At 38.3% G+C, this 26,732-nt stretch overlaps 1 protein-coding gene across 3 annotated transcripts in view; it reads left to right on the top strand.

Annotated features, from left to right (window-relative positions):
• LOC111147058 (fibroblast growth factor 14) overlaps positions 1-26,732 on the top strand; it is a 619,485-nt gene that overhangs the window by 430,959 nt on the left and 161,794 nt on the right. The window contains exon 1 of one of the 3 annotated variants that reach the window (XM_022502928.1): positions 17,080-17,272. The exons of the other annotated variants lie outside the window; for them this stretch is intronic. Within the exon in view, the coding sequence (XP_022358636.1) occupies positions 17,080-17,272 (193 nt within the window). Of the gene's footprint in view, positions 1-17,079; positions 17,273-26,732 lie in introns of those variants that run through there. 3 annotated transcript variants of the gene reach the window in all.

The raw sequence follows: 26,732 nt of genomic DNA, 5'->3' as shown, positions 1-26,732 counted from the left end.
TGAGGAGACTGTCTTTTCTATTTAATATTATGATTTGCTTTTAAAAAAATGATGAAGAGAACAGCATGCACCTTTTCAATGGGTTCAAAATAAGTGTCAGACTGTCTTCCATTAAAGGACTTTGTTTTCTATATGCTATCAGAAAAATTACAGACCAAGGTTACAGGTCAGCATATGAAAGATATGTTTTCACAAAAACCTTTGAAAAAAATGTGCCCTTAATTTTAATTGAATGTTTTGATCATTTACATAATATTTTAGTATTTCAAATTGATCTCAGAGAGCTTTTAGAGAAGGTTTTTATGCTTGGGGCCCACATCCATCTCTGGAGGTTATTTTGGTGAATTGTCTATGTTATTCTCATGAGCAGCAGCTGTGGAGCTCTACTGGACTAAAATAATAGACAAATTTATAACAGGAAGTGATGTGAAGAAGACTAAGAATGCAATGGGAAGTCTCAGGATGGGCCAACCATTTCCTCCAGCCATTGGACACAGTGATAGGTGCAGACCCACTGCAGATTACCCTGCTTATCTCTGCAGTATGCAATTCTGATCTGAGGGTTTACTGTGACCATCAGCACCCTGTCCAGTGTACCCAGAGGAAATAAACCTTCTGAAATTATGAAACTCAGCCAGTCACTGAATCACTTCTGGGACCAAGCATGATGCTGGGTTCTGGGGGCACATTGTATGAGCAGTGAACAAAACAGACAAGACTTAGGGAAGCTGAGAATTTCCCTCATCTTTCAAACATGATGGAGGAGGAGAGATGGGCATCTAGTTCAATGGTTTTCAGAAAATTGAGTTACATGCAACCTCATTTTGAAGTCTTGGTGTTTGCAACCAAAGAGAATATCAAAATGTGTATTCTGAAGTGCCAAGGACAGTGAGTGTATGCTTCTAACTCACTGTCTCCCAAAGGCTTAGAGAAACAATGGGTGTTAAGACCTGGAACTGAGACAGTGTAAGTTTAGGATATAAGGACTTAGGAAGCCAAGCCCAAGAAAGAAGAGAAAGCAAGAGTGAAAGGCTTTGTTTGAACTCTAGAGACAAGTGGAAAAACTCCTATCAATTTGGTGGTAGTTCTCATGGGTGGGTCAATGTCATTTAAATGTGTGTACTGACACCAGAAGGACAAAAATACAAGTGGTTTGTGTTGTGATAAAATACTTAAAGACTGTCATGTGAGAGAGGGAACCATATATCGTTCCAGTGGGCAATACAAGATTGGGCTTTGGGCTCAGTTCTGAGAAGGGCATTCTAAAATTCAAGGCATCTGAAAATAGAGAGGTGATTCTTGAACTTTTGGGTCCTCAGTCTTTGGAGAGTTCAAATGGAGATCACACAAACGCTTGAAAGGATTGTAAGAACAAAACAGGGCTAGATAATTATAAGGGCTCTTCCTAGGAAATTCTGAGCAGAAAAGTAAATGGGAACTTAACAAACTAGTCTCTGGAACTTTCTGTGGAAGCAGTTGGTTTTATTCTCCTTGGCAGACCCAGAGTGTTTAATGATAATTATTTACATGTCTATTGTATCTATGTGTCTCTGTGTGTAAATCTAAACTGAAAGCACAAGGACTGTCACAGTATTACATAATTTACTTCTGTGAAAAAAATAAAACTGAACTGTTGACACCCAGCTAGCCAGAAAAGTTGATCAAGAAAACTTTGCAAGTGACTATATCTCTCTCGGATAAATTAAAAAGAATCTGTGTGATTGTATAACCACCCAGAGGGCATTATGAGACCCAGGTGTCTCAGTGACAGAGATTATTTCTGTGTTTATTGGTATAGCATTAATACTGGAATATGGGGACATGAGTGTACTATAAATAAAATCAGGTCTGTTTATCCAGCATCCAAGGTATGGCCATAAAGAAAGCAATGTTTTATTGCAGGAAATTAAATTTATTCTTTATGACACTAGACCTTGTAAGTACTCTCAACCCATAAATTATATTACTCATATCCTAAAAAGCCATATTGAAGGCTGTCTTAGAGACAGTAACCTTGATTTTTCAAGGAAAATATGTTCTTTCTTTCTTGTTTTGTTTTTTTTTTTTAATTTGTTTGTTTAGGATGATCTTACTGGAACCGTAATATTTGACATCTCTGCAAGCAGGAAAGGAAAGGGAAAAAATTTGATGTTTAAGAATTCTAAATGTAAGGCTTTAGATACCACATAAATAGAAGATGCTCTCCTTCTATTCTCTAAAAGGAGAAACAGGATTATCTGAAACTTAGAAAGAATGATCTAATCAGCTGATGGGCGTCCACAGCTAGATCCTTGACTAAACATAAGAACTTTCTACTATATATATGTGTTGTCCTCCTATTTCTTCTAATCAACATCCTCTGTTTAAAAATGTCAACCTTTTGTGATTATGAGGGCAGCACACACTCCTTGAAAACTCGGCAGGGGAGAGTATGGAGAATAAAAATAAATAAATACCTATAACGCACTACATATTGATAAACTGTGTTTATACTTCAGTCTATTTTTATGCATGTACACGTACGTGCTGAATGACATATATCCCACACATATCGTGTGTTGCGTGTATGTTAACTCCAATGACCCTGCCTCTCAGATGAATGGAAAAGCATGGAGAAAGCTCAGCATGAGAATAGTAAGATGACATGAAAATACCCAGGTAAATCCGTGGCTCCTAGTACAAGCCTATATGGAAAAGCATTTTTCTGTGACTTATTCTATACTGTTTATTTGCTCAGCTGGTTCTACAGCTGGAGCAAATTTCTCCAAATGACATATGACTCCTAACATGGTCACCAGCTGAGTTTCTTTGTACCCCTCCTTTCAACATGGATGGGGTGCTTCGGATGTATACCACTGTTGCATCTACCCTCGCAGGTTAAGCTGTCTTACCTTGAGGTTTCTCTCATTGGATCTCTTTTCTCTGGAATCTCCATGCCCCCCCTCATCTATCTGGTGAATACCTCCCATCTTTTAAATCTCAGCAATACTCTTTTCAAGAGACTCTTCCTTACCTTTACACAGGTAGAACTGACTTTTCTTTCCATTCTTCATGCACGAGCTTTACACACAGCGCCTGTAACACTGGGTCCACATACATATGCACCCATCTTCCCCTGTACTCTGAGCTGCTTGAGAGTAGACTCACTTTTTGCTAATATCTGAATCCTGGGTCAAGCATAGTGATGGAGAATCAATACTCAGTAGGTCTGTGAATAAGGTGAATTAATGAATGACTGCATAAATGTAGGTTGATCACATAAACAAAGACATATACCTTTATAAAAATTATCTCTTTATGACCATATTGACCAAAAAGAGCTTTTTTTTACAAATGTCAGATATAATACCATTGACCCTTGCACAACACCAGTTTGAACTGCGCAGGTCCACTGACTTGTGGATTTTTTTTTTTTTTAATAAGTAAAGACCTATATTTTTTCTTCCTTATGATTTTCCCAGTAATATTTTCTTTTCTCTAGCTGACTTTATTGTAAGAATAAAGTATATGTAGTATATATGACATACACACTATGTGTTAATTGACTTATGTTATTGGTCAGGGGTCAGTCAACAGGAGGCTATTAGTAGTTGAGTTTGAGGAGAGTCAAAATTTATATGCAGATTTTCGACTGTACGGGGGGAGTTAGCACCCCAACCCCTGTGTTGTCCAAGGGTCAATTGTAATTCATAGACAGCTCAGGTTATTTAAGAATCATACATGTACCTGCACAGAAAAAATAATGGATGGTTGCTTAGCAAAAAGGGAGAGAGCCTAGTTGTGTTCTAGAAGTGCTAGGGGGACAGTGTGATGGGAACTTTTATCCAATGAAGCCAAACTCTTGGAAGAAGTAGCAAGATGTAAAGGAGAAGCTCTTGCATGTGATGTCAGGATGTTTGCAGTCCAAGGCTGGAGCTGCTTCCAGTTAGCTTATTAAATAACTCATTATTTAATTTAGCAAATTAATCAACTTCCTTGGGCCTGAGTTTATTGCTTAGTGAAATGTGGTTATTAAATTAGATCCTCTCTAAAATTATTCCTTGTTCTAATTTTTAAAAGTGGGAGATAAGGATGTAATATAATAAATTAAGATTTCATTCAAATCCATAAATGATTAGAACTGAGAAATAAGATATGCTTCTGAGGCACATATAGTGATTTTCCATTTGTTGAGATTAGCAAAAATTAAGATCGCTGAGGGCCTCCACAAACCTTGATCTCTCAGTCCTCTTTTAATGCTTCATGAGTAAGAGTAGCTTCTTTTAGAGAAAGTATTGTTTTTAAAAGTTTCCCATGTTACCTGGCATGAGACGGTGAGAATGGGGGAATGGAACCAAAAGTCTAGAACCCAAGGCTATTTCTTCCTTATTCTGTTCCTCCCTTAGACTAGCACTGATCCAGTACCTGTGGTGTGGGGGTGTGTGCAAGACTCTAAAATCATGAGCTGTGCATTGGTACAGCTGGGAGTGCTTAGGAGCCAAGGGATCATCCTTGGTGTTTGAGAAGCTGGGAGCTGGAGGCAGGAATTTTTTTTTTCCTATTGAAGTATATAGTTGACACACAATGTTACATTAGTTTCCAGTATACAGCTTAGTGATTTGAGAAGTCTGTGGGTTATGCTGTGCTACATACTCATGTGCTACATGAGTTATGCTGTAGCTACACTACCATCTGTCACCAGACAACATTACTACAGTACCATTGACTGTATTCTCTCTGCTATAGATAGCTTTCACTCCCGGGTGGGCATGAATTTATAGACAGAAGATCAGGAAGCATGTTAGAGTCGTGAAACAGAAGCTACGTCAAATTTCAGAGAATTAGGACACCTGGTTTGTTTCAGCCAAAGCGGACCTGAAAAGTAGAAAACAGCATTTGAATATCTGCTCTGATTCTTGCAGTGGAGCACCAAGGGGTAAAATCAAGACTTTGTAGAATAAAAATATGTCAGATTGCTGTCTCCTCTTTTATAGTCCAAAATGTCTGGCATAAACTAATCTGTGACTCGTCCTGCTAGAATGAAATCTCTTGAGAGGGTCTCTAAGCCTCTTTTATGGAGAGATGAACACAGGCCTGTGATTGTGGCTGGAGCTGTCTTCTCCTTAGCCCAGCTCACTGCATCCGGGGGAAAAATAATTCCCTTTGGACAGTTTATCACTGTCCACCGGGGAGAGATCCATTTACTGATGTGTCAAGGTGTTTCCAATTATATATGAAAATATGAAACCTGCAAAGTAGTATAGCTACTATTTTTGACTCTGCCAACGACTTCTTGCATCCATTGTGTACCTCATCTCTGGAAACCAGTTACAAAGCTCAGAGGGATTCACAGGAAGGTAAAGTGAGTGACAACATAAGACAAAAGTGGGGGAGAAGGGAATAAAGAGAAATTTAGAGACCAGGGCTCTAAAATTTGTTGTATAAAATTCTCCACGGTGTTCTGCTTGAAATTATTCTTTTTTTCTGAGATCCCTTTTCCTCCGTCTATATCAAGTTCAGGGAAATATTTGGTTCCTTTAAAAATCTTTGACTCGAAGGATAACTTTCATTTGTAGTCAGTGTCAAATCTACAGGTAAGGCAAATTCCTACCTAAGGAGCTAGTCTAAATTTCTAAAAGGAAACAGCAATTATCAACTACCCCTACAGGCTACATAAAAATGAAAATGGAATGGGGAAAAAAGACTTTCAGAATCTATTTCCTTCATTTGGTGATAGCCTTAGGCTCTAAATCTCATCCTGTAGAACATCACATGTCTGGCCTTAGTTTTATTCAGCTCGATTCCATGGCTCTAAATCTTGTGAAAGGCATGATATAAACTTAAGAAATTAGATTTTTCATGGATTTATGTGGGACTGGAAACATGCATCCTCATGACCTACAGGGGAGCACAGTGGCTCTGTTTCCACAACTGCTGAGAAATGCTGTACTTATTTTTTTTCTGGGAGATGCAATAATTGAATCTTAAGAAATCCAGGTAAGCAGGTGGTATCAGAGAGGCCCGGCCAATGATAACACATTATTCTGAGCAGGGAGTAAAGCAACAGAGATACAGAAGCAGGCAGAAGCAGACAGTAGTTAAAAATTCAATCAAGCAAGCAGCTGGTATTTAAATGTGTGTATATATATCTATATCTATATCTATATATATGTTTGTAAGAAGCAGGACTGTAATTTAAAAACTGTCATTCTGGAGCAGTTATCCTGCCCATAGTGGTGGGGTTGGGTGGGTGACTGTTAAATGCTAGGCAGGCCTCTATTTCCATGTACCTTAGATATAGGGTAGGTTTGGTAGACTGAATAAGAGCTCCCAAAATGTCTAAGTCCTAATTCATGCAACTGGTGGCCCTGTTAATTTACGTAGTAAAAGGGACCTTGCAAATGTGGTTAAATTAAAGATTTTTGAAATAGAGAGACTATCCCAGATTATCTGGGTGGGCCCATTTAATCAGGAGGATCAAAATCAATAGCAGGAGATGGGACAAGAAGCAAGAGGGTGGAACGACGCAAGGAGAGCAGTGTGGACCACGCAATGGGGTTGGCCTCTAGAAGACAGAAAACCAGCATTCAGACTCTTTCCTCAGAGCTCCTAGAAGGAATCAGTGTTGCAGCCCTCTTGATTTAAACCCAATGAGACTGGTTTGAGACTTCCTACCTCTAGAGCTGTGAGAGAATAAATCCGAGTTGTTTTCAGTAACTGAGTTTATGGTGATTTGTTACAGAAACAATAGGAAGCTTTCAGGTTATTCAGGGAGATTCAGGGGAATACTTAAAGGATTTAATTTTTAAGTTCTTCTATACAAAGTAGGACTAGGATCAAGAATATGGCATCAGTTTATAACAACATTTCATAAGTGCATTGCACCTTGGAAATTGTTTTCACATGCATCTTTTAGAAGTAGATTATAATATTAGAGGTGGATTAATATCAACTTTTCCAGAACTCTAAGTCTTAAGATGTTTAGCTAGACTTTCTGAAACTCTGACCACTAAGGCAAGGATTGGTCCCAGAATTCAGAACACGTAGAGCAAGACTTAGAAGAAAGTGATTTCTGAGCTGTAAAAGGTTTTTGGATGTGTACAGAATATAACAGCTTCTGATGGACTCCCAGATCATATAATTAAATCGTACGTTTTTGTGTACTGGCTTTTACCTCAATTGTATTTTCTTAGTCACTAAACTGTGCCAAAAATAGAGGAGCAAATTTTCACGTGAAATGATTTTTTTTTTTAAACTGGAAAAATACACCAAAAGGTTTTAATGTTGGAATTAGAGTGGGCTTTTATTTATCATTTACTTTTATATTGCAATTATTTCTCAATGAGCATGTATAACTTTTATAGTTAGAAAAAACTAGTATTGGGTGTTATGTGTTTTTTTTGTTTGTTTGTTTTTGTTTTTGTTTTGTTTTTTTGCCTCCTTCAATACTTGTGGTTCTTATTCTTGCTTTGGATAGAGATTTCTTTAGGAGTTGGATAAACACTGTGAGTCAGTGTACATAAACGTCCACCAGCACATCATCATTTTCCCTTTAGTATAAATTCAGGAGAATCACAGAGAATCCAAAATCCATCCACAAAACTGCTGGGAGTCTTTGAATCCCATCTAAGTCCCCATTGTAGACTTGGTGCTGTGACAGCTCGTTACACTGAATAGCCAAGTGCTAGGTGGGCATGGTACCGTAGAAAACGCAGGAGCTTAAGATCTGACTCCTCCACTTCCTGGCGGTGTAAACACATGAACCATTTAACATCTTGAAGGCTTAACTTTCTCTGCTATTAAACGGAGATCAGGACACTCCCTTCAATAAATGCTAAAGCTCTTCAGGCACAGCTCCCTTGGCACTACCACCACCAACAACAGAAATGCTAAAGCTTGTCACAAACTATTAAACCCATATTATTTAGGTGTTTTAAAAGTTGAAAGAGACATTGTCTTAGTTTACGTGTAAAGAATTATGACTAAAATCTATACTCTAATGTATTCCTAATTTCTACTTAACCATTATCGAGAAAGATGCAAACATAAATTTAGAGAGGTATTGCACACTCTTAAGGGGGTAAAAAAAAAATAGCTATCTAAAGTCTTGAATTTGACCCTTAGAGTTTGTAAGTGATTCTCCTTTGGAAATTACTAGTGTTTCACCATTACTTTTGCCAGAGGGAGGAATTCAGTTAATGTATGTTGGCACATATACATATGTGCATGTGTGTATGCATGCATACACGTGTGTGCAGACACACATATTTATATATGTGTTTAACCTATACATACCAAATACAAAGAACATAATCAGTCTAGAGCAATTAATTGTTGTGAAACTGGTCTTTCTAGTAATTGAATAGATACTGTTTCTAGTAATTGAATAGATACTGTTTACCATGTCAAATATAGGTAAAATTATATATATATGCACAAAGAATCTTTGCAAAGAGATTATAAATGAATGTTTATTTCTTAATTTTTTGGACATTGACTAATATTTTTTCTGTTAAGATATTTGTCTTTTGAAAAACCAACAAATTAATATATCATTAAAATTAGTGTTATCATCTACCACTACTGATTTAGAGTAAGGAGATACATTAATATTCATAGCTCTGAAACGAATGCTATGCACATTTTTTTTTTTTTTAATATAGAATGCTGGAAGCCACTAAGAATTTTTTTTTCCAATGTATTAGTCAGATTAAAAAAAAATACACTAGATTTGTAGAGTTAAGCCATCTGCTGGTATCAGTCTGGTATGGCTTCTATAGGAAAGAATGTTCGCAAGTTTTTGGTACCAATAGTTTTCACTTTTTCTTTATTGAATCAAAATATTAAGTAACAATAAAATTCCTTCCAGGTTTTTTTTTAATAGATGGAAATCTTTCACCTGCTAGAAATAAATGTACCCAGCAAAATACATCAACAAGATTGTTGTAACATTAATACAATCACTTATTTCCCAAAAATTTAATTTAAAATGCTTTAACATTCACTTAGATTAGCCTTTGAATCTAAAATAAAAGTCAATAATACTATCACAGAAAATTTTAATTTTGAACTTGAACTGTAATGGATAAGTATTCAATCTCAATTAACTAGCTGAAAATGTGTCCCAAGTGCATCTTAGGACATTACTTTTTGATGTTCTTCCGAATGAGTAAAAAAGGAAGAGGAACATCAGTATTGACTACATTACCAGGATTATCTTACACATTTTCAAAAGGAACCCATTTATCTGGGGGGAAAAAGGATGAAAACATAAATGCTGATATATCCTTTGTAACCCCACTTCAGCACATGTCAAATTAGTTTACAATAAAGTATTTGTGAAAAAATGTTGGATCTTCATATTTTACCCTTAATTTAGGAGATATTTAAAATGTTCAAAAGTGGTTAATTCACAAAGGAAACCATGTTACAAATTGAAGTACATCCCTCACTGTATACAGATGATCAAATAAGTAACTAGGAAATGTTTGAAACATTTTTTTTTTCAACCTTATCTATCCCTCCAATTCAGACACACTGGGAAACAAAGAAATTACACAAAGAACAGTATCAATGAAACCAAAGATGCTTTAGGCTGCAGGTGCTCTGAAGCACCTACAATCTTTTTCAACTAGAAGATGTGTGGTGTCTAAGTCAACTATAGAGAACAACAGACTTATAAAATTACAACTTCTATATATAGATTTATATAGTACAATTATACCATATTTTATTGATTATAAAATGCAAATATACTCTATGTATAAATGTCTCTGAAATTGGTATACATCTCTTAATCTATGACATGACATGTTTTAGTAAAGTTTTTTTCTTTTACTATCATATCTAAAATAATGCATCCTAAAATCAGTGGTTTTGAGGATCTGAATTTGGCTAAGTTGAAATAATTGTTGTGGCAGTGGCAGAAATGAAAGATAAAAAGACAAATTGTTACTTTATGAAACATAGCATCTGATACAGACATCAATACCATTAAATATATTTTTTGAACCTTTTTGTTTACTTAAAGTTAAAGCAAACGCAAAAATTATGTACTTTTTTAGCAAGCCATACAGAAACTTATCTACTTGGAATATAAGCAGTCTACATAACAAAATCACCTAAAACATAGCAAAAACTCAGAAGTCAAGGGAGAAGAAAATCACCTTTGATAATGAAATTAACATGAATAAGGCTGTTTCTTGTTTATATGCACTCCTCCATTAGAATTCATTTAGTTTATAGACACTTCTGATAAATATGCCCATCATTGTTTCTAATTTACAATGGATTAAATGTATCGGGTTTGAAAAAGTGCACATTGTCAGTTGGCAATGCAAAAGTGAAGAAAATAGCATTTGGGGGGATGAGTCACAAAGATCAGTAGTACATATTTCTTTGCGGCTGAGTAATATCCCATTGTATATGTATACCACAGCCTCTTTATCTATTCCTCTATGGATGAACACTCGAGTTGCTTCCATATCGTGGTTGCTGTAAATAATGCTACAATAACAAAGAGGTGCATATATCTTTACGAATTAGTGTTCCTCATTTGCAGCAACATGGATGGAACTAGAGTGTATTATGCTAGTGAAATAAGTCAGTCAGAGAAAGACAAATACCATATGATTTCACTCAATATGTGGAATTTAAGAAACAAAATAAAGAAAGAAAAAAGAGATAAACACACACAAACCCAGACTCTAAATATAGAGAACAAACTGGTCATTGCCAGAAGGAGGTGGGTGGGTGGGGGAATGAGTGACATAGGTGAAGGGGATTAAGGATACATTTATCATGATGAATGCCAAGTAATTACAGAATTGTTGAATCACTATATTGTACACCTGAAATATAAAACTCTATGTTAATTTTACTGGAATCTAAAAAAAAAAAAAGATAACAGTAGAGTTCTCTCCAATTCAAGTACAATCAGTCTCACATCTTCCAGTAAGGCCCACAGTTATCCCTGATGGAATTCAGAATTCAAACTCCATGTCCTCATAGACTGAGGCTAAATCATCAAGCAAAGGTTAAAATACTCTTTGTATAACCTACTAATGGGGTTGAGAATATGTGTAATCCAAATAGAACATTAGATCCCTTGGTGCTTAAAGAGATCAGCACTATGGGGTAATTCATCCTTGACGGACTGGGCTAAGCACAATTTCCTGACCTTTTTATTTGATAATAAATATCTATGTATTCAACTTCTTAATTCTTTCAGTAAGCAATTTTTTTAAAGTAAACAACTACTTATCAAGTGCCTACGCTGGTACCATTTTAAGCACTAGATAGTGTGGCAGTTGACCAATTAAACCAAATATGTTTCTTCATATATTTCAAAGTAATAAGACAGTCCAAATAAATAAGGAAATATACAGAATTTTTTAAAAGTTATAAGCGTTATGTAGAACCCTAAAGCAAGGAAGGAAGAAGGAAGGGATTATGTTTGGGGGTTGCAATTATCGACAGATTTGCCAGAGAAGATCTCATGTGAAAAGATAATATGTGAGCAAAGACTTGAAAGAGGTAAAATAGTCAGATTGAAGAACAAATACAAATATCCTGCTAGAGGATAGGAGCATGCCAGGTGGTTTGAGGAACAGCAACTGTTCCTCATGAATGAAGACAGAGAAGTAGAAATTATGTCAGAGAACAAATGAAAGCAGATGTGAATACAAGTCATATGGGACATTGTAGGCACTGTGAGGTCTTCAGTTTCTATAGAAGTATAAGATTTTGAACAGGGGTGTGATGAAATCTTATTTATATTTTCAACACTTTGGCCACAGTGTTGAGGGTGTATCAAGGAAGAGAAAAAGTGGATCCCAGGGGACCAGTTAGGTTGCTTTTATAATACCCCAAAAGATGATGATGGTAAGTAGTAGTGGAGAAAGCGATAGAGAAGAACAAAATGATGATATTTTTCATATATCTTGAAAATAGACTGAATAGATTTTGTTAAGGAATTACATATGAGATTTGAAAGAAAGAAATGAGATTAGTGTGATGCCAAATTTCTTGATCCATTGAACAAAAAGAATGGAGTTGTCATTCCATAGGTAGGTAAGATTAGAGAAGAACAAGTTTGAGAAGGAAGAATAAGGGTTTGATTTTAGCCATGTTAAGCATGAGATGCCTGTGAGACATCTTCATTAAGATGGAACAGATGAAAATGGAGTGATGAAGAATTATTACAAAGAGCTACTATATGTTGAGTTTCCAATGTGACAGGCACTGCTTTAAATGTCTGACACAATGTTGTCACGTAATTATCGTAATAACCTTATTGTATTATAATGACCGAAGTAGAAAGTGATACCGAGGGTTAAATGAATTGCTCAAAGACACACAGTCAAGCCTATGTTTGCTTTACTCCAATTGTGATTTTAGCAACTGCTTTATATCATATTCCAGGCAGAGGGAACAACGTGCAAAGCAGAGAGGTCAAAGGGAGCATGGGATCATCAAGAGAACTGCAATCACAGGAAAGATATTTGAATAATTGCCTTCCAATGAATGAATGTTTTATGATTCTTTACAGTTTTAGAATTGTTTTCTCATAGGCACAAGCATTAATCTCCACGAGGGAGGGAAGTGATTTTATTACCAGTATTCAGTGGGTGGGAAATGGTTTTACAGGGCCAAGTTCACAAATTTAGTCAATTACAAACTAGGTTAGAACTAAAACTGCTCGCTCCAAAATTTAAAAATAAATAAATATATATCTTGTACACTTCTGAATATTTTAAATTTTATCGTGAATCCATTTAGGACATGAAAAATACACATGAGAATACATTTATTTCGATATTGAAAAAAAACATGGTAATTGGAAAGGAATTTACAAGATAGGAATGAGTAATCTGGAAAATAATTACAATAGTAGTAGTAGTAGTAGTAGTAGTAGTAGTAGTCATTTTTGAGCACCTAGGAGGTGCCAGACACCATACTAGGATCTTTATATTCATTTACTAAATTTGATCTCACAAGAATTGAAAACGAGATTCTATTATTTCAGTTTTAAAGATGAAGAAATTGAGGCTGAGAGAGACTAAGACACCTTGCTGGAGCTCATTATACACCAGGTAGTGGCAGAGTTAAGAAACAAACCAAGACTGTGAAATCAGAGTTCAGACTGCTCACAGGCTGGTCAGGGGCCGCTTTACCTAGACAGTACTTTATTGCTTGTTTTTACAAAGTCAAATGTGAAGTTAATAACTCCGGGGGGGGGGTTCTCATAAGTGAGAAACTATTTTCTGAATTACAGCAAGATACAGATTTGTATTCACTCGCCCTGAACGGGTGGATACAAATTTCACTGTCGTTTTGCACACACTTTTATCACAGCTTAAGACAGCAGATGGCTCTCTTGCGTTTTCTTTCGCTTACCTCCTTGCTCTGTAAACAACTGAACAGTGTTTTGGGGAGGTAAAAAGAAAACACAAGGATTAAACTAAAGGACCTTGATTATCCCAATGCTGCCTCCCCGGCCCCCCCGCCTGGATCTCTTAAAACGGAAAACCACATAAAATAGAGGACCGCTTATGGCTTGTGAAAACGCCTTGACTGAGGAATCCGCGTTTCCGCGCGCTGCCCCAGGGGTCGGAATCCATCAGGAGAGAAAGAGTTATTTCTCGTTATCAAAGAGCTGAAAGGCTTGATGCTAAGAGGATTGTTATTAATGTTAGTGGAAGCTGTGAGGATTAATTTCCTTTCCACCTTGAAGGGGGGGAAAAAAGGTGGAAAGCTGCGTTGAAGGGAAGGAAGTATCAGAGACTCGACAGCCAGCGCTCCACACCCGGGAGCCTGCTTTTGCTGGGAGAGCTACCCTGGGAGCAGGGCCCCTGTCCGCGGTGCTGAACAAAGAAGGGGGTCTGAAGGAACCAAAACCCCTACCTCCAATTACCCAAACTGAGGAACTGGGGAAAAGACTGCACTATAAGAAAAATGCCCGGAAAGTAAATAATTGACACAGCTATAATAATAAGAAGCTTAATCTCAATCTGTTAAAATTAATACAGTAGACACATATGTCAGAGGATAGAAAAACCTTTCAAAGCAAACTAGGTTATGTTGATTGGGGGAGTAGTACTAGATTTAAGAGGTTACTATCCTTACTGTTTGGCTTCTTAGAAAAACTCACCACTAGCTTTAGATAAATATGTTTATTTATTTATTTATTTTTAGGATTTCTTTTTTTTTTTTAATTAACTTATAATGTATTATTTGCCCCAGGGGTACAGGTCTGTGAATCATCAGGCTTACACATTTCACAGCACTCACCATAGCAGGTACCCTCCCCAATGTCCATAACCCAGCCACCCTATCCCTACCCCCCAACCCCCCCGCTTGTTTCATGAGATTAAGAGTCTCTTATGGTTTGTCTCCCTCCCAATCCCATCTTGTTTTATTTTTTTCTTTCCTACCCCCCACAACCCCTGACCCTGCCTCTCAAATTCTTCATATCGGAATGTTTGAGTATAATTCATTCAGAAGTTCCAGTCTATAAAGCCTGAAATGTCCAAATGGCCTCTCTTCAGTAATGGAAGAAGCTCCTCTTTATGTTCACCCGGCTTTGTTTCTGTGAATTTTTAAGAAGACAGAATTAAATAGCCATCTCTGCAAAATGGCCTTTCCTTTTTCAGCAGGAACATGACAACACAACATAAATACACACTTAGTAAAAATATAAGAACAAAGACATTAAAATAGAAAATAAAGTGGTAGAGAAAGAGCAAAATAGTTAACACACCCCTTTTCCTCACTTTTACTATCTCCTGGGTTACTAGGTATTACAAATTTCTGGCAAAATTACTTCTGCGTGTTCCTTTTAATAATTGATTATTTTGCAGATATCATAACATACCAAGGTGTGGCACATAAGCTTACAGAGTATGTTCTTAAATGTCAAATACAATATACATCATCCTAAAGCCAATGATGATTGCACTGGACCCTAATCTATATACAGTCTTTAAATGTTCTTCTATAAAGAAAACTTGCTAGTAAATATGGGGTAAACAGTGAGTTACAGATGAGAAATAATTGCTTACGTGGAAAGGTTGTGGATAAGCTCTGTGGAGCAGAAGGTGTCTAGCCTCACTATAATCAACACTGGGCTGAACTTCTCCCACTTGCTGGGTTGCAAGTCTTTGTAGTAGTTAACTGCCTATTCTTAAGACAAAGAGAAAGCGTGTCTTGGTTCAGAACTGTTCTCAGGACTGTTGGCAGTGTGCCTCTCCCCTTTCCTGCTCTAAGGCAGTCACCAGAGAAGTGATTGTTAAAAGTCTCTCAATTAACAAATGAATCTTCTTTCCTCCATTCTTCACACCAGATTGCTAGAAGTCTAGTTTTTGCATTTCTTTTCTTTACCTTCCTGAAAGGATAAGCCAAACAGATTAAAGGGAAGGTGAAAAGGTACAAAACCTACACTTGGTTCTGTCATTCAGAGGGTATCCTAGAAACCACAGATCTGTATTCATCCAAGCATGAAGTGTTTTTCTCATAACCTTCTTTCCCAGGGTACCCTCTCCTTGCTCCCTTCCTCTCGGACCTTTATGTTTTCAGTTATCCAAGACGGAACACTGCCAGGACACAGGAAGTCAAGGGGAGGAGGCAGCAGCTGTTACATTTGAATCTCAGACACAGTTCGTATGGCTTTGCTCCTTGACAGAGCAAAGGGACAGGGACGGCAAACGCAGCAGCTCGAGTTGAAGTGTCCCTCAGTCTGGCTGCATTTTGTTGTCCCTGGAATACTGTGACACCATCCCCCACCCTTAATATTTCTGCTGTGACTTCTTCAATATTCAGTTGGGCAGTTACCCTATCCAGCTGCTGTTCTGTAGCTGCTACGGCCGCTGGCACCTCCTCTTCCTAGTGCTAGAGAGCGAATTTGGGAAGGGGGTCTTTCCGTACATACAGCCTTAGCATAGCTTCTCACCTTCCCCTCCTCCCTCCTTGTTTTGCTCCGTGTTGTGGTTTAAAACGACAACAAGAGGGAGAGTCCGCAAGTTTGGGTAGACGGGGTGAGGAGTGGAGGCGCCTCCCTCCTCGGGACACACTCTCCTCCCTCCTTCCTCCTCCTTCCCGGGGTGGAGGGGTTGGGGCGCTCCAGGGATTAGCAGGGAGGGCGGAAACCACCTCGCCCTCCAACCGCAGCCGAGAGTTTCTGGGGACCAGGAGACACGTTAAGATTCAGAAGCCCTGGCCAAGCCGCGGAAGCCTCGGAAACCTGCGAGTTTCAGCTAAGAAAAAGCGCACCGATCTTCCTTCAACCTCACCTGCTTTGGCTCAGCCTCTTAGCACCCCACCCCCCTGGATTCCATTTTAGCTTTCTTTCTTTCTTTTTTTTTTTTATTACCATTAATATTTTTAATCATTACTATATAAATTTTCTTTCTTTCTTTCTGAAGAGAGACATAGGAGGGGAACGGGAGGGAGGTGTAGTGGGGTGGGAACGAAGCGCTTTGATTAGAGATCTCCGGGGAGAAGATTGCTCTCCCCAGATGCTGATTTCCAAAGCACTTGACAATCACCGGCAGAACCCGCGAGCGGGCGGCGGCGGCGGCGGCACCGGCCGGGGGGCAGCTCGAGCCCGGCGCTGAGTCCTGCCTAGTCTGCCCCGGACGGACCCGCGCGCCGGCATCCGGCCGGGACCTGCCCTCCATCCCGTGCCCTGGAAGTCGGTGGGCTCGACCTCCCGCCCGAGAGGCGGGAGAGGCTTGAAGGCGGCGCGAGTGGCGGTGGCGGCCCCCGACAGGGCTTCGGCGGCGCGGGGTGAGCGGCGGCGCCCACAGCCCCGGCCCCACTCCCGGCTCGGACGCGGCCAGGAGGCGGCCGACGCGACCTCGGCTCCGGGGGCTCGCCCCGCCGCGTCCCGGGAGCGTCTGCGCGCCCGGCCCCGCGCTCCGCCGAGAGGGCGATGGGTCCTAGTCGGGACTGAGCGCCCCTACCCCTCTCCTCACCCCCGCTGGCCTCCTCCCCACTCTTCCTCGAGGGCGAGCCGCCGTCTGCGCCGCCCCTTCCCTCTCCCGCGTCCCCGGCTCCCCTTGCCTCCGTCCCCTCCCTCCGGGACCCATTCCCCGGGCCACCATGGCCGCGGCCATCGCCAGCGGCTTGATCCGCCAGAAGCGGCAGGCGCGGGAGCAGCACTGGGACCGGCCGTCTGCCAGCAGGAGGCGGAGCAGCCCCAGCAAGAACCGCGGGCTCTGCAACGGCAACCTGGTGGATATCTTCTCCAAAGTGCGCATCTTCGGCCTCAAGAAGCGCAGGTTGCGGCGCCAAGGTCTGTGTGGGTCACTGTTGGGAGGCGCGCCCTCGGACCTCTCCCCTCTCCCCGCCTGCATGGGGCCTCTTCGGGCTCCCCTTTCCCTCCCTCCGTCTCCCAGATGCACCCCACCCACCCCCTCGTCTCCCTTCCGAGCGCCGCGAGCGCCTTCCGCCCGCCGGTGGGAGCGGGGAACCTGCTCTCGGGCAACCTGTAGCCGCGGAAAACTCAACCCTGCCGGGAGCCGGCAAGTTGGCCGGTTCGTCGCCCGCTGCCTCTTGCTCCCGCGTCTCCTGCGGGCTGGCTTCCAGGGAAAATCTCTTTCTATCTGAGGGTCTCGGCATCCCCCGGGGGTAACGTCTGACTCCAGAATGCGGGGGAAAGATCTCCGCGACGCCTCGGGGTTTGGGTGGCTGCTTCCAATCTGACTGGAGCGGTCAAGAATGTCTTTGTGTCTGGCCTCACTTGGCCTCCCCGGTCCCCTGGAAACCTCTTTGGCTCCCAGACCTTGGTGAAGGCGGTGATGCCCACCCCACCCCCGCGCGCCTTCCGCAGGGGCCGGTGTCAGAGGAGTGGCGGGTGTGTGCGAACTAAGGGCCAGTTCAACTGAGATTCACCAGTACGGGGCTTAGCCGGCAGCACTGGGCGCGCTGAAGCCCGAGGTCACAATCTTGGGATGCGGAGAGGGGCCCAGAGGAAGGAAGAATGAGTCCGAATGGAGGGTTTGGCGAGGTGCGCATCCCTAATATGCCAATTTAAATTCAAGGACTCACGAATTACATGAGGCAAAACAGGCAGTTACTACAAGCAGATGACTAGAATAGTTGCCTTACTCTACATATTGTTTTTTCAGAAACAACCAGTGCCCAGAATGACCTGCTTTTGCTGCCTTAAAATGTCAGGGTCTGAGAAGGCAACTTAGGAGCCGGAGCCCAACTGCTTTTGTTCATCTCGGCTTGCTTCCACATCCAGTTGCTAAGGGCGATTGTTTTGAGACTATATGGGGTGTTCTGTGGGAGAAACGGGGATTGCTTGCTTTTCATAACCAAGTGGGCTTGGCAGGAAACATCGAAGAATATATTTACATTAAGAGGAGTATATGTTTGCCCAGCACATTATATTCTTGGTGCCCAGCTGTATTTGTTTTAAATACCCTGTTGTTGCAAAGACAGTGAAGACAAGCATACGCTGTACATGTGTATCTGAGTGTGTGTGTTCTACACGTTTACGGATTTATGACCAGAAGTTTTAATGCTTGTTTTTGTGTGTGTGTATGTGTGTGTTTTTAAGGCTGTAGCTAAATAGTTTTTTAAAGGACAATAGCTTCTTGGCACATTAGAAATTGGAAATTATTTGCTTTTAGAATCAAACTTAAAAGGCAAACATTGAAGAAAATTAGAGTGGCAGTTCAAAGGAAGATAAGAATATAGAAATATAATATCTAATTGCATAAATATAATACCTATTGATGAAGTATTTGGGGACAATATTTTCAGATGAGCGTAGGAGCTATTAAGAAAAATGGGTTTTAATTTTCCACTTTAGCTTAGAGCCTTATCCAGCAAACCTTTGTATTACAAGAGCAACTCAGTTGTTCAAAACATTGTTGATCCACAGGGTGTCCTGTTATCTTAGAGTGTTTGCTTCTCCCCCCTTTTAAAATCAGATTCTTTTTTAAAACACAGTTTTCACCAGGTAGAGCTCCAAATTTGCCATCTACTTGAAGTAAATAAACCTGTTCTCTTCTAGATAAGATTAATATAAACAATGATTAATACTTACTGTGCGTCTCCTTTAAGTATACAACCAGTAGATTATTTTGTAAATATGGACAATAAGTGTTTTTTCATATTGCATAATGAAGGAAGGTGTGCTTTACACTTCTGTATTTTAAGATGGGGAAATACCTTTTTTCCCCCCAGATATGGGAAGATATCTGAGCTTCCTAATAGTCTGTTACACCATTTTCAACCCTGACTGCTCTCTTGGTATTCATGAGTTCAGAATGATACGCATGCATCAATGAGCTGTAAGAAAAATATATTTGAGGTCACTTCTGCTCCCTTATTTCCCAAACAGGTGATGGGCTAGAAGGAAATTTCATCAGGACCTTTCCTTTTAATCCTCCTTATATTTCTCATATATAAAGAAATATATTCTTTTGTGAAGAAAAAGATAGATACATCTCTGGAGCATCAGACATCAATTTATTTTACTAGTTTAAGCAAAATAAGTATTAAAACCTTATATTATGTAAGTTGTAAAGTGATATCTATATGATTTTATATTACATATGTATTTATTTGAATGAATGAAATATAATTATTTCATTATTTATTTAAATGCTCTTTAAGGAAATATTTTTAAGCATAGTTATTTTTTACCTCCAAACTCAGTCTTTGCATAGGAACTGCCTTCAGGAAATTTTAAAAATCTGATTTGTTAATTTAAAGATACAACTTTAAGGTATGGCAATTTTATATATCTTCACATTTGAATGTCACTAATTTGACAAAGAGTTATTGACTCTTCCTACTCTGTCAGGCACTGTTCCAGGTGTTATGTGTAGAGCAGCGAATAGAACAAATGAACCATCATGGAGATTGCAAATGTGGGGTAAAATTCATTGCATATGGAAAGGAACAAAATAAGAAACTTAAAGACCTATAAGAAGAAAGACGACTGAGGTTAGGCTGCAGGGGCAAGGGTGGTAGGAGAGAAACCTAATTAGATCAAGTATGCAGGGAGGGCCATGCTGAGAAGTCCAGGCTGAGAGCCGACATCTGAGAAGGACAGTGAAAGCCCCTGAGTTGGGAAAAATCTTAAACTGTTGAGAGAAGCGAAGGAGATCGAGAAATCCAGTACACTGTCATCTATGTATCATAGTCCATTTGGCTGAAGTTTACATTTTGACAGGTGAATTCAAGTGCACGTGACGTGCCGGCCAACAGAAAACAGAACAAAGAATAGCTCTACATTTTGGGGAAAAGTAATAGACATTTCTTAAATGTAGGGTGTTTTTCCTTTTTAATGCTTCCTTAATTAGTAATTTATTTAATATAAAGAGTATGACTTATATTTACTTTTGTGCTTTTGGTTGGAGCCCTATCCCCCACTCTGACCAGCTCCTACCCTCATAGAAGTTTGGTTTTTGCACCAGTTGAGGTACCAGTTGTATCATTTTGTCCTCTTGAAAAGGACAGGAATCTACAAAATGGCTTATAGAGATTGTGTGGGCACCATGACTATCCCACCTTTCCAGATTCACCTCTCTCTACCTTTCCTACCTCCAAAGACTCCAAACACCATTCAAAATTCCTAAAATTAACCATATGCTTTCATATCCCTCTTCTTTTGCTTGAGCTTTACTCTATATGGTATCTTCTGTCTTCTGTTCACCTGTTGAAATTATCTCCATTTCTTAAAGCTTGGAGAAAATACCATTGCCTCTAGGAAGTCTTCCCTAATTGCAGAGAAGTAAGAATAGTTCTCCTGTGGCATTCTATACCTCACTATCATTGTTTATGCCTGATAATAATTAATTGTGCCCCATCCCAAGATGTGATTAATTGTCATTAAGAGCAAAGTCTATTTTCTGCACTTTCATAGACTCTCAAATCTTGATAGTGTCTGCCATGTCCTGAGCACTTGGCATTGCCTTTGAGTTGAAGCAAAATAGGGACGGTCCATAGGTCCAAAGCTAAAAGAGTGTCCTTGAACCACAGTACTCTATATAGATCATTTTAGAAGTATATATACTTTTCAAGTTTTTTTTTGTTGTTTTTTTTTTAAAGATTTTATTTATTTGACAGAGAGAGATCACAGTAGACAGAGGCAGGCAGAGAGAGAGAGAGAGGGAAGCAGGCTCCCTGCTGAGCAGAGATCCGGACGTGGGACTCGATCCCAGAACCCTGAGATCATGACCTGAGCCGAAGGCAGCGGCTTAACCCACTGAGCCACCCAGGCGCCCCACTTTTCAAGTTTTTATATATTTTTCTCTCCATATGTGTGTGTGTGTGTGTGTGTGTGTGTATGTGTGTGTGTATAATTATATATATATAATTATATACACATATATATATATGAAGATGAAGTATATAGATATATATATACTTCATCCCTTTTTTAAAGGACTAGAGGGTGATTACATATAACCAACTTCACTTTAAGGCTTAACTAATTTATCAAAATAGATATTTAGGATACCTGTTAATTTAGCTTTTTAAAAAAAAGGGAACAAGGAAACCAACAATTTGCAAACATTTTTATTTGAAATCTTCATCTTTCCTGTAAAAAGTGAAAAACTAAAACAGAAACTACAAACAATGATGTATAATTAACATTTTATCCTAAAAGTGTTACATTTTCATTATTAATTTTTAAACCAAAACAAGAACCTTTATTGTTTGTAAGACAATAACCTTTCAAAATTTTTAGTGTGGCTAATGTAATTATTTCTTAAAATCTGCCTTTTGTTTCCCACTACTATCATAGGAGCCCATGGTATCATGTGTCATGTATATTTAATCAGTAGTTGTGTGGGTTTCTTACTAGTGCATTTTACCTAAAATAAATTAAAGGAGACATAAAAAACAAGGAAAGAAAAATGAACTACTTAAAATTTGTTTTCTAGTTATTGTGTAATATAAAAAGCAGAAATATATGTATGCTTATATCAACAAAACTGCTTTGCTCCAGTGTGATAGTGAAACCCATCAGTTATCCTAGGAAAAGTGGTCTTCCTTCTTACAAGGTATTATGTAAGGAAAGGTGGGTCCACCTTCTCAGGAAATAATCAGCAGCAAAAATTCATCAAAAGACCACCATCCTTTGTGCTACTGCTTCAAAGCCATATGAAAAGAGCCCATCTGCTTATGTTGGTGGTTTAGGTCAATATAAACAAGGGAATATTTTTCCCTCTAAGTATCATCCTACTTCTCTTTAGAAAGTGTATTTTATTTTATTTTATTTTATTTTATTTTTTAGTTATCTAAGGCCAAGTACATGGGAGTCTTCCTACTCATCTTTTGATAATACCTGTTGCTAACTTGTTGATAATCAGGATTTTATTATTTGTTAGTTGTATAAAGATAAGACAAAAATCATAGTCTTGCAGTTGAAATGTCTAATTTTTCAACGAACATGTTTTACCAAATGCAGTGTTCCTAAGTGAAAGCTCTTATGGGAGCTTTACTGAATTGCTAAACAAAACAATGTTAGAGATTTTTTAAGAAGTCGGTCCTTGCTTGTTTATGCATTTTTTTCTGGGCCTTAATTGTTATGATTTCAATATTCTACATTTGCTCTAGGCTTCTGAAAATGGTTGATGCCACAATGGTGCAATAAACCAAGAAGTGGTACAGCAAGCAAAGTATAAGACAGCATAGTACTTTAGGTAAGATGTAAGGTTGAGTAAGATGATTTGCTTAGGGTTGAGTTAGGTTCATAGGTTGAGTTTACATTTATTGAGAAAATAATATTGTTTGGTGGTGAAGAAATCCTTTGACAGTTTATAATACAAGATTTCAGAAACGACATTTCACTCCAAATCCCACACCAGATTACTATTAGCAGTTACAGGGTTCACTTTACATTTCAAATTCTTCATGTAGTTCTTCTACATTTAGCCTCCAAATTCTGTTCTTCTGTTAACAGTGTTATTCTATATAATGTTACTATAAGAAAATTGTTTTCAAGTAGACATGTCTTTACCTCCCTTCTTGTTGATATAAAATGATGCCTTTTAAATTTGATTTGCTTAACTTAAAAATAATGGCAGAAATTCAAAGGAAAAGTAGGGTGACATATTTTTCAATCTAATTTATCTATTTACTTTTGGGAATCTAGGTTTCTTTCTAGGTATACTTGATATTAATTTCTTCCCCAGTGATAAGAAATTTAGCCAAAACAGACTATGATATTTCAGCAATATAAATTTGTATATGATGTTTTAAATATTGTCATTAGCACTCAAAGGCCAAAAACACGCAAAAAATCATAATGGAAACTCAAACATATAAGACAATTTTAACAAGGTTGATGCAATTTAAAGTCAATCAGACTGTGTTGGCATGACTAGGAAACAACAAATTTAGTAAAGTGTGACCTGTAAAGGTTACAATGTCCATTTTAAGAAACTCAGATTACATGAGTATGTTACCATTTACTGTTTACTGGGAGGAAAGCAGTAGGGAGTGGTAGTAGGAATCTAGACACCTTTTAAAAAAACATTTTATGACAGCTACTACATTGTCATTCAGGGGAAAGACTCTTTTCATAAAGCTATATTGTGTGAAATATTTGTGTGTGTGTATGTGTAGAGTATGTGTTACACCCTATGCTTTCAAAATTCTTGGCTCTCAGGTTTGACAGGGACTCTTATGGTATGACAGGGTCTTACGTTATGTATAACGGGGCACGGCCACTTAAAAGTCAGTGTCTCACCAGTGCGCGGCATATAACAAACACTGCACAAACATTTGTTGAATGAATGAAAAGTTGTGTATTTCTTAGGATTTACATGTGACATAGAGTGACCATTGAAATCAGTGTGTACATAGCAGTGGCCATAATTGACTGGACTTAAATTGTTTATCAGCTGCCTACATGGCACCTTGTGTCAGGCACTGTACCATAGAGTAACAGTTCATCATCACAACAAATCTGTATGGTAGGCACATTACATTATCTAGCCATTGTTACACTAAATAATCCATTAATGGATGATACACTAATATTATCTACCCATCCATTTTATAAATGAGGAATCTGAAACAAGCTAATAAATTGGTTAACTGGCCAAGTTTATATATCTTTAAAGAGTGGGGCTGAGACTGAAACCCAAGTTGCCAGGCTGACACGTGTCCCTGCTCTTAAATGCCAGTTCTCGGTTATCACATACTTTCTTGCGTTATCTCAATTAGTTGAGATACATCAGCATTTCACAGCAAAGGAAACTGAGGCTCAACGAGTTTGGATTTTGCCAAAAGACTTACACTTGAGTAAGTACCACCAGCAGAATTCAAAAAACAAATCTGCTGTCCTTAAACCCACTATTCTCCCCACTACTTAACACTTCCAGTTCTACCAGACATTGTGAACTCTTCATTAATGGGAGACACCTTACTCTAATTCCTGTAGTAGACGTTCTATATATATATAGAACACCTTCTATATATATATATATATAGGATATATATATATATATATTATATATATATAGTGGTAGGATATATGCAATAGTATAGTGTATTATTAACTTTTTAAAATTGATGGTGTGAGAAGGCTTGCCTAGAAGTAGGGACTTATTTGTGGGCTTTGGCAAAAGAGACAAAAAAAAAAAGTTCTGTATTTTACTAAACCATTTTTCAAGTAGGGATGTATCTTTGATTTTCTATCGAGTGTCTGGATGCGACACTCAATGATGCTATCTCCTTGATGAATTGCAACATTGACCTGAAACTCTGAAAAGGATTAATTTGGAGTGCTTTCATTGGCATGTAATGAACTTTATGTTAAGTCTTTCATTAATTTTTTATTAATTTTCCTAGATTATGTATTTTAGACATTTCTCATTTCTAACAAGATGCTTTATTGGTTAGATTCTTTATTGGCCTTATTGTACATGATAAACTGAAGCAAACCACTTTTAAAAAAAGTTAGAGTCACAAATTAATCATGAAAATTACAGATTGTTAGAAAACTGGATACTGTATGTTGTATGCTGCTTTTGAATTAACACATTGGTTCCGAGTTCTTGTCTAATGAGTTCTTAGATCTTGTTCTTAATACTGATACCAGAAGAACATAATGTAGTCAAGTCAAAGTCATGTGAAAATTGTACTAGGCATTTCATAAAAACTGCCCACAGATGAATATTTAACTCTGGGACAGTCTTTCAAGTCCAGTTATATGTTATTTGGATATTTTATTTACTTATACTATCTGCCTTTTTTTTCTTGTTCACCTTACTTACATGATAAAACTAACTGGGTAATCCAACCATCAACCTATTTTGTGCCTGCACATACACAGCTGGTTTCGGCTGAAGAAAAAACATACATACACATGGGTTGTTCCTACTTTAAATTCATAGTAATTACATCAAGTGGGTCCCTAATACATTAAAAAAATCTATTTCTATCTAACTAGATGATTTTCTTACCTTCTTTCTCTTTAAACCTTTTATACCTCCTCCCTCCAGCCCATAGTCAACCATGTTCTTACTTCCCTTTCTCTGAGAAAATTAAATAACAAAAATAAATTTTCACATACTCCACTACTGGCTTTTACAAGCCGACCTGCATATCTATCCATTTACCCCTCTTTTTCTTACTGGACTTGGAGATGAACTCTTAGTGCTTCTATTTAAGGTTAAGACCACCTCCAATTGAGGGATAAATCCTTTCTCCTACTCAGGGATATCAATCCAATAAGTTGCCTCTCTCTTCTGCATCATATAATATTCAGATCCTGCCATCTTATTCTCATCAAAATATAAATATGCTGTGATTTATCCCACCTTAAAAAGTAATCTTCTCATGATGGTGCATTCTTCTCTAGCTACAAGACCAATTGTCTTTTGTCAGCAAAACTCCTTGAAAAATAGATCTCCAGTTTTCCTCCTCCTGTTCTCTCTTGAACCCTTTCCAAATCACACTTTTGCTCCCACCAGTAAGGTGCTCTTGTCAATGATCTGCAAGTGGTCAGACCCAAGGGTTTAACCCTTTAACTCTTAATCTTATTTGTACAGTCTTCAGAATTCAACTTATCATAATAAACTTGTAGTTTTTACTACACTGTAAGTAAAGTTAGCATCAAAATAATTTTGACGTATCATTTACTCCATCAAAACCATTCATGGTGATTATCTTTTCATAGTTATGATGTACCTGGATTAATTGTTACTACATTAACTATGGCCATCACGCAACATGAAGCCCTGCCAAACATGATGAGTACTCAGTTGGTACTCAGGTACCATTAGAAGGCAGTGTTTGATGTTTCCTCACTTGGGAAGAATATTATTTTCATCACATATATTTGTATTGGGCCTGAACAACTTATCTTCATAAAACAGAATTTGAATGGTCTTTCTAAGAATTAGCCTTTTAATTTATTTGTCTGTACAAATATGATAGGTTTGTGACTAAGTAATTGCTGATTTACAAACTCTTTAATTACTAACATTGCCCATTTTAATAGGCAAATTAAAATATTTGGTTAATTTGTTTAATAATAAACGTCACTCAGATTCAAGCATTATACATAAAGAAATAGTTATGATATAAGAGGGAGCATTTAACAATTTATTTTCTGTATATGAAATGTTTTCACTGATATATTAGGTTTTAAGTAATGCTGATGGTTCTCTTATGTATCTACCTATTACATGTAGATACACAGTTATGAGATCTGGTGACAAATTAAGGTAACTTTTTTACATTTGTGGGTTTTTTAAAGATTTTATTTATTTACT

Source organism: Enhydra lutris, unplaced genomic scaffold (genome assembly GCF_002288905.1).
Source record: "Enhydra lutris kenyoni isolate GAN:26980312 unplaced genomic scaffold, ASM228890v2 scaffoldscaffold15, whole genome shotgun sequence".
NCBI lineage: Eukaryota > Metazoa > Chordata > Mammalia > Carnivora > Mustelidae > Enhydra > Enhydra lutris.
This window is presented reverse-complemented; position numbering and strand designations above follow the sequence as displayed.